The following is an 18,913-nucleotide window of genomic DNA, read 5'->3' as shown; positions in this document are numbered from 1 at the left end:
TTGGTTTTATACCCGTTAAGCTGCTGTTTACATGACAAACTGTGCCTCGGGCGTCCTCAGTATCACCTTTCTGTTTCTTGGTGGCCAGATGCTGAATTTACATAGAGCCAATATGCAAAAATTGCTTTGCCCAAAGTGTGGTGAGCCCAGTAGAGGCAAATGAAGGAAAACTTGCTACTGTTTTTAAACCAGCGTGGAATAAAACTGCTTGGGCCGATTTAACAATCGACTATTGCTTAGAGGAAAACAAAAATGGCAAAGACTCGTTATTTCTTATCAAGCTGATGCCTTGCCAAAATGTAGTTGTTTCTTGCAATCCCGTATCCATCTCGCTTCCCCAGTTATTAAAAAGCATTCGCTGAGATTTTAAACTTGAAAATAGGGCTAGAAATACTCTTCCTCTAAGAAATATTAACGTGACATGGTGTGATATCTGCTGAGCCACGGCAGCCCCTGCAAACGCCCCTGTGGACCCGGCTCCTGCGTTGCCTGCGCAGTGGTGTCGGGTGTTGGCACCTCAAGGGATAGCTGTTTTCACAAGCAACCCAGAAACCCCCAGCAAGACAGCGTGCGTGAGGGGTGACGTTGGGACCTGACGGGGTGAGATGTGCTAGTGGGCAGTACTTCCACTGGGCCGAGGAAGTGATCAGCTGGAATAATCCTCACGTCAATAGAAGCTTTTTCTTCAAGCTGGAGGATTTCTCCACAGTGTTATCAGCTTTCTGAAATATGATTTGGGATTGTCAGCCTCAGTTGGAAGGAATGGGAGTAGGAAATCATGAAGTGTAGTTCTTACTGCGAATGTGACGTAAGATTTGAAACTTTTAAGTCTAACCAATTGGTTTTTTGTTAATTCTTCTTAATAAGACATTCCCCAAAGTTTGTGCAACTGCACACAGCTATCTTAGACTGTCCTGCTTTTTTTTTTTAGACAGTAGTTTTATAATATTTTTCTTATTTAAACTGATTATAACCCTCTTCCACTCCCTTGAGCTTCATCTCACTTGATGTTTGCTCATTTGCTTGCTTTTATTTAGAATCACCCTTGAAACAATTAATGAAAATCTGAAATTAAAAGGGTGGAGAACAGGGTGGAGTCTCATTCCTTGCGTCAGTGGCGTACGCAGCGTAGGGAGCTGCTTAGGTGCTTTCCGGAGACGTGACTATCAGAAATTATGCATTTGGCTTCCTGAATGTCTTCCGGGATCGAATTTTCTGCCTGTGCTGAGACTCGAGCGTGTTGGTGATGATGATGGTGGAACAGGGAAGTCCCCCTGCCAGGAGAGGTGTTTGTTCCTGTATCCTCAGCGTGCTCTACGCCTCCCCACAGCCTGGAAATATTTGCCCGAGTCAAAGTTCAGACTGCAGGATCTCCTGCCGCAGCTGGTTTGCTTTGGTTTGGCCTGGGTTCAGATAACGTTGACACTTGCTCCAGCTACCCTGAAAGGCTTTATTGCCAGCAGGGAGACCAGGTGCTGCTCACGTGGGGTGTTGAAGACGTTAGGATTTTTGTCCTTGCTGTGTCTGGGGAGCGCTCAGGCGGCTGCGTCCGACCAGTGGCACGAATGACTAGCTTGCAAAGCCTTGCAGTTAAGTAGCTTGATGCGTAGCCACCTTGAGATATATAGCAGGGCTGCTTGTCAGGGTAGTCGCTCCGCTTGACACCTCTGTAGGAATAGTAGGTGTTTGTGTGGGTGTCTGGCAGCGCCCACACCCGGTGCTCAGGCATCAAAAGGGATGTGTTGCTCCCTGAGCCGCTGTGCAAAGGGGTTTGTGCTCTTGTTATGTTTAACAGTACAAAAGCATCCAGTGTTGCCTCTGATCAAGAATGCACCAGCTTGTGGTTAATCTGGGACAGACAAGGAGCATTTCCAGGGGCCCAGGTGCAGTGTGAGTTGTGGACGTGTTGCCCTGCCAGCTGGGATCAGGGGTTGCTCCCTGGGCCACAGCACTGTGAACTGCTCCGCTGCCCCTGAAGTCAACGTGCTAACGCCTGAGCTGGCGCAAGCGATGACTTTGTGATGGAGGTGTCTGCTGGGAAATCTGCAGAATGTCTGTTGCCTGATGTTGAGTGGATTGTCGGAAGGAAAAAAAAGGGGGTTAGTTTCTAAGGCAAGCTAAATTAAGTTGGGAATTAGCTTTGTATCCTGTTAGACACCGCTGAGTGTTGCCATCTCTTTGGGGATGGTACCTGAAGCTAATGAGCAGCTTCAGATTCGTCTGCTGCCCTTCATAGTGATGTCTCCTTTCCTGCTTTGTGCTGGCAAGCCTGCGGAGTTGGTTGGAGAGAAAACCTTTGATGTGCTTCGTGCCTCACCAGAGAGCTGTTTGTTTTGAACGCGCTTTGATGCTTTCTTTGCCGTCAGTTTACATTCATAGTTTTCCGTAAAAGGTAGAGCTTCTAACCTGATCTGTTTGTCATTAATCAGACTTGAAGAGCTCACAGGCTTATTACTGCATTTGCTTAATGGTTTGTATGCATCCATCCATCCCTTCTGCCCACTGTAATAAGGTTCTTGTACATTTATCCACCTGTGACTGGATCTGTTTGTCCTCTCTGGGGAGGTGGGGGGTGGGGAGTGTCTTTCTGTGTATGAAAACAGGTCAAACTCGACAAAGTTGGAGAGAAGAAAAGTCACATATCTCAAACAGCATTGTTCCTTGACGGGTTTCAGTGGTTGTGGGGCTGAACAAATGCTTGCTGTAGGCATACAGGGGTCTAACACAACTGTATTTCCACAGGTCACTGTACTTGGGGCATGAACTGTCGATTTATTCACCCTGGTGTGAATGATAAAGGAAACTACTCCTTGATCTCCAAGCCTGAGCCCTTCTCCCCAAACGGTGCTCCTCCCATTGGCCCTCACCCGCTGATGCCAGCCAACCCTTGGGTAAGGACATCATTTCTGTGAATGTATGGCTTCTGCACATAGCTTTTTGTCTCCTGCTCTAGGAGAAGTGAAGATTTTTCTTTGAGCTGGTACTTCAGCAAAATTCAATACATCAGTTGGATATGTGATTTTTAAAAGATGGTCTTAAAGTTGCTAGTAGAGGGGAATAATTTCCCATGTGTCCCCATTATGTACTGCTGGAATATCTGGGGGTACTCTGGGGTGACGGGTTACAACTGTGAGTTTTGCTGCTTAAAACTAATATCAAGTGTCTGTCTTCTTCCTCTTCTCACCTTTCTAACAGGGAGGGCCCGTCGTTGATGAAATCTTACCTCCACCCCCTCCAGACCCTCCAACAGAAAGTGCCTGGGAGAGAGGCCTCCGGCACGCTAAAGAGGTAAATGCCATCCTCAGGACCTGTGCTGACTGTCTCCACAATCCACCAGCCTGTTTCATCGGGAGCAGTGTGCTAGAAGAGCTCTTTTTTGGAGCATGAAGTGTCTTGTTCTTTCTAAGGAGCCTTCCTTTTGCCTTTTAACCTATTAACTGTGTCTTGTTGATTATCACAGTTGTTATACAGTCAAGAGGAGCTGACATCCAGGTTTGTTTTTTTTCTATTAACATGAGCTCGGGGCAGTTTGTGGCCCTGAAGTCAAGCCCTCCCCAAAGTAAAACTTTTTAAGCTGATCCAATTTCCCTTATTTTGGTACCTGTTTATCTAGCACGTGTAGGATCCATGTGTCTGATCATTGCAGAAAATGGGGTCAGCATGTGTGAAACTTTCATTGCCTGTCTGCTGTTGTTCTGAGCTGATGGACTAGTGAATTACACTTTCTACATTGAGAGAAGTCCAGTGTCCTACACACTGAGGAGACTTGGGGCAGAAAAGGGTGATTTAGCTGAAGGGCAGGTTTCTCCCAAGTGAAGAATTTTTAATACTGCAATTTCTCTGTGCCTCAGAAATGTGCTCTCTTCACAATGTTTGTATGTTATGGCAGGTATTAAAAAAGGCAACTATGAGAAAAGAACAGGAGCCTGACTTTGAGGAGAAGAGGTTCACTGTGACTATTGGAGAAGACGAGCGTGAATTTGACAAAGAAAACGAGTTTTTCCGCGACTGGAATTACCGCATCACCAGAGACGTCAGAGATCCAGCGTAAGATCCAGTCTTGGTTTTGCTACGTGGAATAGATGGGTGGGAAATGTGGTGCAGTATGGCAGTCTTCAGTTAGCTTTTTCCTCCAAACTGGAGGAGTGCTCACTTCAGGAGATGGAAACAACTCTTATTAAGCAGTATGTGCACCAATTAAAAATTTGAGCTGCTTCTACTCACTCTGGTTCATCACTACCTTCCTTTACAATCACCTTTAAACCTTTCTGCTAGTCCCTCAAGGACATTAACTAGTTGTGCGTTGCCGACCTCACACCAGTGCATCCTTCCAACTTTTTTTCCCTCTTATTTTTCTTATTCCAACCCATGAGAGTTTTGAAGTGTTAAAGCTGGGGCTGCAAGTTGGAGTGTGCTCGATGTCCAGGAGCTTCAGGGCAGCAGTTGTACTGTCTCGACCAGCTGGGTGTTTATTTGCAAAAGCATTGGCACAGCACCTGGTATTAACAAACCCCTTGACCAGTCCCAGATAAACTGTTGAGTAAGATACTGGTCAGAAAGCAAACCTCTTAGCTGCCAGGGTGTAGCCTGGGCCAAACCAAGCGCCCTAAACTTAAGTGTTTAGCTGATTGGATTTTCAAGGAGGTAAAACATAAAATGTTGGAGACCTCAGACACACTCCTGTCCCGACTAAGAGCAGGCAGAAGTTGCAAGGATGAATCAGTCAGCTCTGGGAAGATTCCTTGTTAGTTCTTAAGCCAAGAAATAGAATGGAAAAAAATTGAGAGGGGCTTGTATTCTACAGGAATACAGATTAATCTCTTGCTCCTACATCTGCTGTTTTTCCTACACATATTATGGAACTATTTCCACTCATAGACAAAGTGTTTGCAAGGCTTGCTTCTATTTTAGTGAATGAATTGCAAAAAAAAAAAAATCTGAGATGGAGTAAGGAGTAGGTTAAGTTTTTGTTCAGGTCTTTGATTTGCTCTGGAGTGCAATTCCTTTCCCCATTTTTAAAAAAGAAGCTATGTACTCAGTTCTGCAGCCTGAAACAAAAGAGTTGCCCCATATTAATTTTTTTTTTCCTGGGTAGAAATCAGTCTGTATCTTGATCTTCTGTTCCTCTGAGAAGGCTTCCAGTTGCACCTGGGACACATCACAGTGCTCTGTGGGTTGACCATACAGTACCTTTATTTTATGACCGTGTATGAGCATCAGCATTCTGGTTGTTTTATGCCACTGCCTCACTGATGTAAGAATTGTGCTAGACACAGACTTTGGTTTTTTCATATAGTAAAGAAAAACGTGTATTGCATATAGCCAGTGTTAAACAGAAGTTACCAAACAAATTGAGTTCCTGAAAATTCAGGAGCCTTTATGTATAAGCAGACTGTGGCATTAAAATGTCTTCATTGTGTGTAAAGGCAAAATTATGAAGCTGCTGCTGCTGTAAATGCTAGAAAATGGTGGGTTTTTTCTCACACACACGCACAGATTGACCCCTTGCAGCAAACTAACCGTTGGTGGTGCAGCTGGGATGTTAATAAATGCTTTCAGGACTGTCTTGTGACGTGTGAAGCTGTCTAAATAGTTCATGAATCCCTTTTTCTTTTTTGAAAAACTATAGGGAGGTGGACATCAAAGAAAACATTAACTATGGGTAAGCAGGTCTTTGATTCCAGTACTGTTGCAACTGTAAGAAAATATTCCCTTTCCTTTCTCTATTGCACTTTGAAAAACTTCCTAGGCCACAGACCGCTGTCCCATCAGGTGTGGTGGGCCGTTTACTAACTGAATGGATGTATTTGATTTTTTGGGGGGATGATATCAATTAGTTGCCTGAGGATTTAAGCACTGAATTATCTAAAGGCCTAGCAGGGATGCTTGTTTAAATGAATAAAAGTCCACAAATGTTCCAGGAAGGGAATGGGGAGATTTGGACTTGAGGTGGGGTTCAAAAGTAAAGTGTTTCCTTTTTTGGTGTAGCTTGAGATTTTTTTGTGTGTGTGTGTGTGTGTGTCTCTTTTTGAATACCTGATGCTGCTGAATCCAGACTGTTGTTTGGTTGGCATCGGGGTACTCTTTCCCTTGGCTTATTGTTTCAGACAAAAATAGAGATCTTTAACCTTTTAAAAGCACTGAAAGGAAGACAGGTAGCCGCTTGACTTGCAGGGCAGCAACATCTTAACCTGTTGTAGTTTATTTGGCACTTTGTAAAATGCAAAAGTCGGCCCTGTATTCCTCTTACAAGTCAGAGTCTCATTACAGACAATGTGGAAGTTGGGAGCACTTGCTTTCTAATCTTAGTTCTGCCACCGACTCCTCTGTGGCCCTGGAAGTTTCTTGTTTCCTGTACCCACCTCCCCATCTTTACAAGGGATCTGATATTTTTCACTCCAGGTGGCTGGCAGGGATTGGATATTGCTGAGTATATGAATTAAAAACATCAAATAATGTTAACAGAATATCACCAAACGGAGGAAACATTGCCGATTTAAGGCGGGTGGGGTTTAAATCCTTTTCCTCCCCCAAAAGTAATTGTGGTTTTGCAGTTGAGCGGGGTGTGCCACGTGCTTGCCGGTTCTTTTGTGTGCTGGAGGGCTGGCACCTGTTTTCCACTGGAGAATATCAGCCATGGATGTGGTTCCCTTCGCCACGTGGAGTAACTCCAGGCGTGGGAGCAGAGCGTTGTCAGGCTGCCCCTGAAGCACAGCTGCTCCCAGTGGAAAGCTCTGCAACAGCTCTGTGTCCTGTACTGGTGGCACTGGGATGCACCTGTCACCTCCGGTGGCCGGGCAGTGGGAGCTCCCCACCCCTTCCACTTGGGATGGGAAGGTGCTTGAGATGAGCTGTGTGTGCATGGACAGAAAACCCAGCTCTAAATCAATGAGGCAAAACATGCTCCGTGACATTTGCATACAGTGGAGGGGGCTCTAAAAAGCAATTGGTGCTTCTGCATTTTTACCACATTGATTTGAAGGCTGAATTTGGTTCGTAGCGTTTCTTTTCTTGCGTTTATCGAGAAAGGTTTGTGCTTTTCTCTGATAAGCTTCACTTAAGGCTGTTTCTGTCTGTTTGGGGTATGTAGAAAATAAACCACTTTGTACGGTCATACTCCATGGAACATTTTCTTTTTTTTTTTTGTCAGTGCACAGTGACTAAGTGACCTAGAATACGTAGTGTTTCTGTATGGCAACAAGGTGTTATTTCCCTTTCTAACCTTCCCTGTTTTTCATTGTAGGCTTGATCCCTATACAGATCCCTATTATGACTATGAAATAGAACGGTTCTGGCGTGGTGGGCAGTATGAGAATTTCAGGGTTCAGTATACAGACCCAGATCCATACCGTAACTACAGAGTAAGTAAGGTAATACCCCTTTCCGTGCTTTTCCTTTCCACTTTCTTCCAGGTACTTGTGCTGCTTGTCACGTTTCCAGTGCGGCGTTTGAAATGGGAGTTTTCACATAAGTTCGAGATGCTTAATCATACAAACAGTTAAAACTTGACTTAGTTAGCTGCAGAACACACTCTAGGTGCAGGAGGCTGTTCTGTTGTGGCGTGACGAAGGCAAAAACGTGTCCCGGATGGGAAGGTGGTTCCTGCTCCTCTGCATACCAGGTGGTTGCGCGGCGCTCACGGCCTCACCAGCAGCCCTTCATGGAAGTGTTGGAGAGGGGAAGGAGTTTCCAGGAAATAAACCGACTGAGGATTGGTTTACTTGTTAGTTATTGGGTCAGACGGAAAGGATTAGATTTGGACAGGCGTGCTTTGTGTACAGATGGAGGCCCTGGTGTGACTGTCCACCACTGGTGGAGTTGTACGTTACTTGATTGAGTCAGACGAGGAAAGCGCCCAACAAGCTGCTGAAGTCCCAGAGGCAGCTGCTTGGCGTTGCACTGCGGTACGGTGCAGAGCTTAGTGAAAATAAGGCTGTGAACCACAGAATCCCAGAATCATCTGGGTTGGAAAAAACCTTGAAGCTCACCTAGTCCAACCATGAACCTAACGTTGACCGTTCCCAAGCCCACCAGATCCCTCAGCGCTGGGTCAGCCCGACTCTTCAACCCCTCCAGGGATCCTGGGGACTCCCCCCTGCCCTGGGCAGCCCATTCCAACGCCCAACAGCCCCTTCTGCACAGAAATCCTTCCTCAGAGCCAGCCTGACCCTGCCCTGGGCAGCTTGAGGCCATTCCCTCGGGGCCTGGCGCTGGGGCCTTGGCTCCAGAGACTCATCCCCCCTCTCTGCCCCCTCCTGGCAGGGAGTTGCCGAGGGCCAGGAGGTCTCCCCTCAGCCTCCTCTTCTCCAGACTGAACCCCCCCAGTTCCCCCAGCCGCTCCCCAGCAGACCTGTGCTCCAGACCCTGCCCCAGCTCCGTTGCGCTTCTCTGGCCACGCTCGAGTCATTCAATGGCCTTTTTGGGGTGAGGGGCCCAACACTGAACCCTTTCCCTCCGCTTCCTTTTGCCCTCATACAAACTGTTGTTCCTCAAGGGTAGTGACAAAAATAATAAATCCTGCTCGGTGGGGAGCTTTTGAGTGAGATATTCATCACATCCTTTAAAAAGTGGCTTTCCTTTTGCTGTAAGACCATGCTGTTCTGTAGAAGCAGAGCACAAACAGGAGCCCGCCCTCGCTGTTGTTGCGTACGATGCACCATCAATTATTTTCATAGTCCTTGTTTATAAAGTTAATTAGCTCGTTAGAAACATGATTAGCAACGAGAGTAAATACTTCTGAACATCAATACGTTCGTTTAATAAACAAAATAAGCCAAATTAATCTTTTGACTGTTGCCTTTGAAAATTACAGCTGTGATGAATATGGTGCGGTGTTTTGTTCCTTACCACTTTCTGCCTTCTCAGCAAACAGCGATGACCAGCAAGTTCCAGGTTATTTATCTCAATACTTGGCTCTAACATGGGAGAGAGCATGTAATTGCTCGCGGTCCGAGACTTTGAAACCTTGCTGCCTGCTTTCTTAGGAGATGTTACCCCGGCGTCACGATGATTTCTCTTTTCTTTTTAAAGGAAAGAGAGCGAGAACGGGAAAGGGAAAGAGAGAACAGACAACGAGAAAGGGAGCGCGAGAGGGAGCGAGAGCGGGAGCGAGAGCGGCGCCAGCGGGAGCGAGAACGAGAAAGGGAACGGGAGCGCGACAAGGAGCGCCAGCGGCGGAAAGAAGAGTGGGAACGCGTGAAGAGAGATGAAAAAGACAGGCAGCACAGGGACCGGGACAGGGACCGAGACCGGGACAGGGACAGGGAACGCGAAAAGGAGAAAGAAAAACCAAAGCCTCGGTCCCCGCTGCTACCGAGGTAAGCGTTTGCTGGAATCCAGACTCGACCTTTTAGCTGATGTTGTTTTAGCTGTGGGTCCCAAACCAGGCTCACGCTGGTGAGAGTGGAGATGATGATCCCTGTTGTCCACAAGTCTTGAATAAAGTGGTGGTTTCAAGAGGAAGGCAGCGCTGTAGAGGAGCTTGGCTGGCCACTAAGTGGAGCTAAAACATCAGTAAGAACCGAGCATGCATAGCCTGATCTGAAAAGGGGCGAGCATCTCTCCTGCGGGTGTGGAGATGTTCAGCCTGTCCCTGGTCCCTTGAGGCTAGAGTACATCTTGGGCAGCTGGTTGGGTCCTCAGTGTGGAGAGAGTCCTGCAGATGGTGGCGACTCCCTTTGAGGCCTTCCAAATGTCCTGTGAACAAGGATCGGGGCTGGTTTGGGAGTCTGTGGCTAGCAAAAGTACCTGGAGATGTATTAAGTAAATCTCCTAAAAGATTCTAGGAAAGGTAAAGGGATTGTTTGCCTTAAAGTGAGTCTCTGCTAGGCGTTACGGGGGAATTGCAGTGTGGAATCGGGTTTCTTCCTTCTGCCCGTTTTTTCTGAAAATCCTTCAGACTTGTGTAAAAGACAATTGAACCAGACAGATGAAAAGTCTAGGAATTTCAAAAGTGAATCCTATTTTGGTTTTCTGTCAAGTTATTTAAGTACTGTGGCTTACCAGCATACTGTGTATTAGGTGTATTTGTAAAGCGCTGTAGAAATACCACAGCTGAATATAGAACTTGTCTTATAGGAAGTTCTAATGTCACAGTGTCTTTTGGTTCAGAATCGGAGAAAAGTATCAAATTTCCCGCTGAAGGACATCTCCAGGAAAGCAGTGTCATGTCTTGGCAGCGTGTCGAGGAACCTGTGGACACACGAGCTTGTCTACGTGGGTGGTGGGGCAAAGAGGGGTGCAGGGAAGATGTTTCCCAAAACGTAGTGGGGCTTCTCCTTCTGCCTAATGTCTGTGGTGTTTCTTGAGTGCTAGAGGAAGGTGTAAAACATTGTGAGCATGAGGAAAAGTATATTTTAATGAAGAGGAGGGCTAAGAAGGCCTGGAATGAGGTATCAGGTAGGAGCAGGGTTTAGTCTTGAGTCTGACCCAGGATTTTTATTTGTATTACTGAAAGGGAAGCCTTTAGTAATGAAGGCTAGAGTAAACTTCTAAAAAGAGCCTTTTTTCCAAGAGGAAGTCACAGTTTCAGAAGAGTTTCAAGGTGCCTTGTGAGCGCTTGGGTGCAGTAGCAGTGTCAGAGTGGTTACAGGAATACATTTAATTATACGCTACCTTTAATTATAATCTTCACTTACAACCATAATTTGTGCACCTTAATTACCACATTTGCTGTTGGTTTGTGCTCGTGTGGGGTTAGCGATGGAAGCGATCTTGCTGTCCAGAACCATGTGATGAAGATGACGAGGATGATGAAAGTGATGTCAGCTGATTGGCAGCTCAGGCTGTTAGTCATTAACAGTCACCGGGATCGCTGCACGCAAGGCTGAGGCTGCTGATCGCTCCTTCCCCTGACACGGGTGGGCATGGCTTTGTGGAAGAGCTTTCGCTCTTGGAGCTGCCCGAGGTTTGGTGGGTAGGAGCAGTGGCCCTGTTCGCCGATCTCGGATCCATCTCACCCCGTGTAACCATCTGTGTGAGCCTAGAGATGGGATTTACGGTGTTTGTGATGTTCTGCTTTGTGGATACAAGTTCCCTGCTTCCTTCTTGTGCACCTCTCAGACATAAACACCACTTAAAGGAGCTGTGGGTGCCTCTTGGTTCTCCAAATCAGGCTTGGTAAATTAAAACTAGTCCTTGATAGGCCTCTTTCCTTTTTTCAAGTCCACTATTCTTTCTAGAAACGGTTCATAGAGAATCTACTATTGGAGATGTGCTCAGCCTTGTCCTGTAAGGCAAGTGCTGAGAGCTGGGAGAGAGGGGTACAAGGAGGGTTTGGTTTTGGCCTTGTTTGTGCAGGGCTTTAAAAGCTGGTGGCAAGAAATGTGTCTAATTTTTGTCTTGAACAGGAAGCTAGCGCTGAGCAGAAAGCTTTAAAATCTCCCCCCCCCAAAAACTGTAGGTCAGCACCTACACACAGTATCTCCTCTTAGAGAGTGGAATTACTGAGAGTACTGACCAGTAAACCCGAAAGCCCTGTGTTGTTGAAGGTGGCTCTCCCAAGAACTCCAGCTTCAGTTCCCCCTGTTGAAACCCGTGTCAACACAAGTACCCTTTCTACAGCCTTTACAGGTGTATGGGGGTTTGCAGAGAAAACCAAACCATGGAAATAAGTTTTGAAAAAGCTTCTTAACAAAGTGAAAGCATAATTCAATTTTTTTTTTTTCCCCTTGGCGAAGACATCCCTCTTTCAGCAGTTTGTGCTTCCCTACGCTGCAATCCCCAGAAGCCTCTGTCACACTCGCGCTGTGACTTGGCTCCAGGCAACGCCGTTTTGTCCCACGTAACCTTTTTGACAGGCTCCAAACTTCCTCGTGGCAGTGCGGCGCGTCGAGCCGTCTCACCTTTTCTCCAAATACCTTTGTGCCGTGCTGCGGAGGTTTGGCACCTCGGGATTAAACAACTCCCGAGTTTGTTTAATGTGTAAAATGTTTGCGATTGCTTGGTGCTTCCTGAGCAGCAGGATGCACGATAGTGGCGTAGCGCTCACCTGTGGGTCTATTTATAGACTCTGGGCTTTCCCCAATGGCTAGATCCCAGCTTTTGGCAAGTCCGGCCTTTCCAGGGGCTGGTTTGCGCCAGGCTGCAGGCAGCTGCCCGTTAACATTCCTGCACCAGAGGCAGCGCCGCTTCCAGCCGGAGCCCACGCGGCCCTACTCTTCATAATGAGCCGGGGAGATTGGAAAACTGCTCTGCAGAGGTTGTGCAACCGGCAGCGAGCTTTGCCAAAACAGAGCTGAGGATGTCTGTAAGCACAGGTAGATGCCAGAGCGTCCATCGGCATACGAGCTCCCTCAAGTAGAGGCTGGAGGAAGGAACAAACTGGGACATAGTGTGTGGAGTTGAAAGGGATGAAAGAAAACTCAAAGCAAACGGCCAGGAGCATGAAAACAAATTCCCTTTCCATTATATTGAAACAGGAAGGTTTAATCTGATCTCTAAACAACAGCAGAGTAGTTAAGGCTACTAACAGAGAAACCAGAGGAATTCCTGGCATCACTGCTTGCTACAGATGAGGAGGATTAGAGTTTAAAAACAAACAAAGATTGTAAACCCTAATGGACTGGGTGGCAAATGTTTCTCCCTGAACCTTTTAAAAGAAGAGGCTGCTGTGTTTTGGGCTTCGGGTAGGATTGTCACATGTGGGTTGGGCTTTTTTGGAAGGAGCGTGCAGTTGCTGCTTTATGCTTTGGGTTGTTTTGTTTTGTTTTTTTTTTTCCCAAGCTTAGGACGAGCACTCAAAGAAGTTTATAATCGGAGATTGCAGTGCTAGTAAAATTCTTCCTCCCCCTCCTCCTCCTCCCTCCTCAGGCATCGAACACTTAAACAAGCCAGGACACTTTATGATCAATTAGAGGGATAACTTGGCTTGTCTGTCCTCCTGCTCCCCATCTCCAGAACAAGTTCTGATGCCCCAGGCTGTGACTGATTTTTGCTGAGTATAAAATTTCTGCTTTATATCTCTATCTTGCCAGTCTAGCTCACTGTTGTGCAAAGCATTTCGGGTGTAAAGTGGCATGAAATATTTTATTTGAGGAGACTTAGAGCAGTGCAAGATGTTCTTGCCCAGGCTGCTGGCCTTTAGCTGCGAGCCAAGGCCCTGCACACAGAAATAGTAATTTGCTTTAATCCTTCTATTGTTGCACAGATCTTTATCCCGCCATCATCTGAGCAAATCTGATTGTTTCAGGAGCATACTGAGCGACGCAGTTAGTGTCGTGGGAGCTGTTAGTGGTTGTATTTCCAAAGCACTGAGGGACATTGAGGAGTTGACCCACTGGCGAGGGCAGCAGGCTCAGCGTCGCTACCCCGTTGGCTGGGGTAGCACTAGGTGGTTGTTCACCAAGCGAGGAGGAGGAGGAGGAAGCAATCCCGTGTTGCAGGTCCGTGAGGTGGGCGTTGGTTTCTTGCCTGCCTGGGTTTCCTCTGGGGGGGGATGCTGTGGGCCCTGGTGAGAGGCAGCATGGCAAAATGAGAAATTTGTCACCTCCAGTTCTCGAGGAAGTTTGTCCTGAAGTCTGACCTAAACGCTACTTCCATGCAGACAGGTTTGGCCACGGCCTGTGGACAGACCCCTAAATCTGTGGGGTGAGGAGGCGGTGGCTGTTGTCCTTAGAGATGTCCCGGAGTCCGGACAGGAGGTGACAGCAGCCCCGAAGCTGCCAGGAAGGAGCAGCGTCCTGGTTGAACCATCCTGTGATTATCGCACACACACCAGTTTTTGGGGAGGAAGTTTTCTTCAGCTGGGCTAAAGGCTATCGATGGAGTGCACTTACGCAGCCATTAAAAAATAAAAATAACACCTTCAAGTAGGGACACTGGAAAATTTAAAGCAATGTCAGGAAGGGCAGCTATTCTGTAACAAATCATAAATCCTTTGTAAAACCCTTCCAGCAAGGAGCGTTGTGCTCCTTTCCAGCTTCTGTTGAGGTGGCAGTAGCCCTTGGTTTTTGAGTTGCTATATGACACTGCAGACCCTGGGACAAAAGGTTACGTGTTCCCTCGGCCGAGCTCACCCTTGTGCTATTTTCTTCAAGCCTGGTTCAAATTGACTTTGTAATAGGTCACTGTTAATCTCTGGGGTGAGCACGTTAATCAACAGGATAACCTGAAGTCTAAAATCAATGAACACCAGTTACCCAGGGCTTGCAAGTTAGAAAGTGTTGGAATGAAGTTGATTAGATAAAGGAGTGGCAAAAGTAAGGGAATGCAAATGGAGTGATTCATGATAGTGTGTGTGTGTATGTGTGTGATCACAAACCAACTGAACTCGTTTTTCAGAAGAATCTATAATTCTGAGTGTTCTGGGGTCTCCATCATCTTTCCTGGCAGCTTCTGGTGGTCTCCCCATGCTGCTGGCTGGATCTGCTCCCTATTTTTTGAGCACAGAGGCTCCGTATGAAAGCAGCTGTGGCCCAAATAGATGTTTTGGTGGGCTTAGTAACAGCATCTCATCCTGTCGCGTGAAGATGAAGTAGGCTGGTGGATTTTGTCTCCTCTTAGTTTTCCCTGTGGAAATATCAGCTGTTTCTTGAAAGAAATCTTTCATTTGTTCTTGTTTGTCCTGCCACAGGAGGAAGAGCAGGCAGGATAGACAACTGTGTGCTCCTCCTGGCTTCGAGTCAGGCATCGGTACGATCCTGGGGCGCTTGGAATTAGTCTTACACCCCTGAGGAGTTACTGAGGGGGGAAAAGCAGCCTCTGTCAGGAGGTGTAGATTTGCTCTCCAGGTGTCTGGCAGGGAGTTTAGAGAAGCAAATGGCCCCAGGCCGTTGGGTTTCCCAAGCTGGAACAAGGTTTGTCAGGCTCCAGCTGGAGCTGGACCTCCGTTCCTCCCGCAGACAGCAGCTCTGCCATGCAGCACTGCTCAGAAGAGGATTTCCCTTCTCCCCACGCACGGAACATGCCCCGTGCTGCTCTGTGATTCTTCAGACTCGTAGTTGAGCGCCCTGTATGGTAACACAGCAGTGATAAACATTATAACAGCTTGTTTACATCCCCATATATTTTTGTGGTGCGGCTTCCAGCCGGAGCAATGGAACCTGGTTAGACAACTTGGCTTTCATTTATGCTCCCAGTTCATTTGGGAAGTTGGTGATAATAAAATCCCTCTGCAAACCAGATCAGCAAAACTTGACGAAGTTTTTCCACGCAGCATTTCTGTTCTTTGGAGTTGTTAAGTCTTCATGGTTCTCAAGATTCTGCCGCTGCTTCCACGGCAAAAGAAGGGTTTCATAACTGTAAATCAAGATGAAGGGCGTCAAGTGACTCAGATGTGGATCTCAAGGAATGTGTTTTTCTTGGACATATCAAAGATGGAATTACTGGAGAGATCTCGCACACTGGATTTTATTAAAACATTGCAAAGACTGGGGTAGAATCGCTGCACGTGGGTACCTCTCATTTAGAGGAGGCTCTCAAGGCGTCAAATGCTCAGCCCTTAGGGTTGATCACATCTCAGATACGTTTATCTACCTGCTGTGATGATTTCATACTGTAGGTTCAGATTGTATCTCCACTATTTAATTTCAAAGCCTCTCCCCATCAGGCTTTGAAGAAATCTTTTCTTTTTTTTTAAACAACTGATAACTCTGCTTTGGATGGAAACGTCTTGAGAAAAGCATACCCTTTGCTAATGTTTCACCGAGATCAATTAGCACCAGCTCCAAGGTTCAGCATTTCCCATCACAGCTGCACATAGGTGGCTTTCGGGAGCTGTTGTCCCTCTCCAGCCACGCAAGTGACTTCATTGTACCCAGACAGGAAAAATCTTCCAGCGGGCACGCAATGCTGCTGGAGTTTATTTTGCAGCAATTACAGGTCCCTTCACGACTGCCTTGGCACATGGCTCCAGTCATTCCTCGAGTTCGCTTCCTCTGGAAAATTCCACTGACACCGAAGGAAAACTCATGCTGGGGTTGCTGACGCAATGCTTGCTTTCCTGCAAGAAACGAAAAGGCTTTTAAATCATCAGTGGACTTTCCTCTTTCAGAAAATTGAGCTGTAACTGCCGGCCAAAACAGTAGCCCTGGAGCCAGGCTGACGTCACCGGTGGCTGTGGGTGATAAGGTTTGTGTTACCTGTGGGAGCCGTGTCCCATGGGGAGGGGGCAGGAAGCGCTCTCCCTGGCAAAGCTTATTTTCCCCTCTAAGATTAGAAATTCTTTGGCGTCATTTGCATAATACGTGAGGAGGAAGATCTGAGCCGTGCAGCTCCGCTTTTCCCCCTCCAAATTCGTGTCGAATTCAGTGACGTGCTTCAGACGGGGTTTATTTGGGAGCCGGAGCGCGTGCGGTCGGGAGCTGGCTGACCTGCTCTGTGGTTTGCATTGCCAGCTGGAGCTGCCTTTGTTCCTCCTCTCATTGCCAAAGCCACGTTCAGCTTCAGTTCTCCGCTTGATTGCTGTAATTAAATTCCAGCCAAATATGCATTAACGTGTTCGTTCTGGAAAATAAAGCATTTAGTTATTTTAAGGTTAAAATGGGCTTTGGAAATAGCTAAGCTCTGCAGACCTTGCCGGTGCCCTGGTGACGCAGGATGCTGCTCCTCGGGGCTCTGCAAGGAAATTAAGCTGCTTTTGATCAGTCTGTCTTGTCAGTCTCTTACTCCCTGTGTAAATTTTTTTTTTTTTTTAAGCCTTGTGGCATAGGCTTACTTAATTAGGGACTCAATTCTCAAATATTTGCAATGTTTTCTTACAAATTGGAATTTGGTGAAAAAGGAGACCGGCACTCACTACTACTTAAAAACCTTCAGAATCATTCAGGTTGGAAAAGACCCTTGGGATCATCGAGTCCGTGGACTGCAGCACCCTGGGTCACTGTGCTGGGCTGAGGATGGACTCGTATGAAGTGCCGTGAGCTGATTTCGGGGCTCAACCACCCCAAAGCAGCCAGACTGCTGCTCTCCTGCCCTCCTCCCTTCACCGTGGGTCAGCTCCCGTGGTTCTTCAAACCCTCCCATGGGCTGGTTGGACTCACTTGACCCAACAGCAAACGACTTCTGTTTTCTTTCTGTTGAATGAAGGAGTTGAGTTGGCCCATGGAGAGCTCCAACAAGGACCAGATCCAGCATAAGACGGGAAAAACTACCCCATTGTCAGTGTGAAGGTGAGGAGAAAGCCTCCCCCTCCTCAGGATCAAATACTGTATGTGGCATAGCTCTGGGCTGGGAGCCACAGGCCGGTTGCCCGCTGCCTCTTCTCAGCGGGCTTTCCTCTGAGCGCCTTACGGCTTCCTCCGCTTCCATCCCAGCAACGGGGCGCTATCACTACGCAAGAGTAAATTTATTTGAAACACTGACTGTTAACATGGGATGCTAGCCTCTGATGGTCTCTTTGGTGAAACTCGTAGGGGCTGTAATTGAGACGTTAGTCTAAGGCAGACGGTGAGGATTTTGGCAGTTGTTTTGGCTTACTTTCAATTCTGACGCCTGAATTCCACTGGAGAAGTCAAGCCAAGCAGCATTCAGATACCAGTCCCTTGTATTAAGTTGAACAAGTTTATTTGGTGATGCTACACGTTGGGCACGCAGGTAGCTCGTGAGGAAATACTTTGAAAATGTCCTGACACGAGCATCATCTTTCTTCTTTGGCTGTTGTACGGTAACATATTTACTGCTGAGTCAAAAAGCCAAAGCATATCCAGAAATGAGTTTTCTGTTGTGGTTTTCCTGGGGAAAAACCTTTCCTCCAGAAAGTGACTTCATCAAGAGAGAATTGCATCTAACTAGGTAATAGGTGCGAGTAATGAGATTTGCTTTCGTAGTCAGCTTTGCTCTGAGCTCGCGCCCGAGTTGTGGAGTTCAGCGCAAGGTGTTCCCACGTGGGGTTGGAGCTGAGGTCCGGCTCCCAGGATGTGCTGCTGTTGGACGTGAGTGTGGGCAAGTTGTTTTTTTTGAGAGAGAGCATAAACTCTGTACAAGACTTTTCTGAAAACTTGCAGGGGAGAGTTGAGCCTGGGGAGGGGCTTCGGTAGTTGTTGGCTTTTGCATTTGTCGCCTTGGACACTGCAGTGAAAAAGCTTCTCGGCAGGCTTCATCCAGGTCTTGAGGTGGAACTGCCTCTGGGCCAGCAGAATATTCCCCCTGCATCTCCCAACGCATGCAGACTGCAGTCCCTCGGGAAGGGACATCAGAGCAAGACGTAGCCTTATTCACGAGCATCCTCACACGGGGTTGTCCTCCTCCCTTCTGGTGCTGTTCAGTCTGCTGCTTGATGCAAGGTCTGTAGGCTATTCCCAACCTTCTTTTTCTTCCTGCTTTGGGCTTAGTTGCTTTGAAGATACTCCAGAGGTCAAGATGCCTTCACAGTAAGTTTCTACCACATCCGCTGGAATGAGAACTTGACCCCAGCTATGACTATTTAGTGTTAAGAGAGTATAAATAATAGGTCCAGTCTATCTCGACCCCATATTCAGAGTCATGGTCTTCCTCCAGATACAGTTGTGGCTCTAATACCGAAGACTAGACCAACCCGCTGCAGATAGCACGTGCAGGGTTAAATAGTGTATGTCAGAGCAGCACTGGAAAAGGGTGATGATGCTAAATGAAGGTGCTGGTGAATAATGCTGAGCCATAATCCTTCTTGGGACTCTCTTACTAGGCAGTCAGCAGTTTTGTGTGCTAATACGTAAGCATCCCTCTTCTGAAGCTGGAGTGAGATTTGTGGGAGAGGTGAACGTGAAAGAAGAGTTTCTCCTCCCATAAAATTCTGTATATACCAAGATAGACGTGGGACAAATTGTAGAATGGCTGTAATTCAATCAGCAAAAATAAAGAGTAGGATGTTGCACTGGACTTCAAAGTCAGCATATACAAGCTCTGGAGTTGGGGAAGAGGTGAGAGGCTGTAGGAGTTTTTACTCTGTTTTAATACTGCCAAGCAAGGAGGAGATGAGACTTGTTAGTGACTAGTG

General features: G+C 47.1%; 1 protein-coding gene across 5 annotated transcripts in view; it reads left to right on the top strand.

Moving 5' to 3' along the window:
• The window catches only part of ZC3H18 (zinc finger CCCH-type containing 18), a 47,699-nt gene that overhangs the window by 12,193 nt on the left and 16,593 nt on the right, over positions 1–18,913 (top strand). For 2 of the 5 annotated variants that reach the window (XM_026857073.1, XM_026857072.1), the window contains exons 4-9: positions 2,743–2,891; positions 3,196–3,288; positions 3,890–4,047; positions 5,630–5,662; positions 7,244–7,370; positions 9,031–9,317. In XM_026857073.1, coding sequence (XP_026712874.1) covers positions 2,743–2,891; positions 3,196–3,288; positions 3,890–4,047; positions 5,630–5,662; positions 7,244–7,370; positions 9,031–9,317 — 847 coding nt within the window. The remainder of the gene's footprint in view (positions 1–2,742; positions 2,892–3,195; positions 3,289–3,889; positions 4,048–5,629; positions 5,663–7,243; positions 7,371–9,030; positions 9,318–18,913) is intronic. The other 3 variants (XM_026857074.1, XM_026857076.1, XM_026857075.1) reach the window with 3 other exon arrangements.

Source organism: Athene cunicularia, assembly GCF_003259725.1.
Source record: "Athene cunicularia isolate RWA chromosome 11 unlocalized genomic scaffold, athCun1 chr11_part2, whole genome shotgun sequence".
Classification (NCBI taxonomy): Eukaryota; Metazoa; Chordata; class Aves; order Strigiformes; family Strigidae; genus Athene; species Athene cunicularia.
The sequence above is the reverse complement of the archived record's forward strand: the minus strand, read 5'-3'. Positions and strand labels throughout refer to the sequence as shown.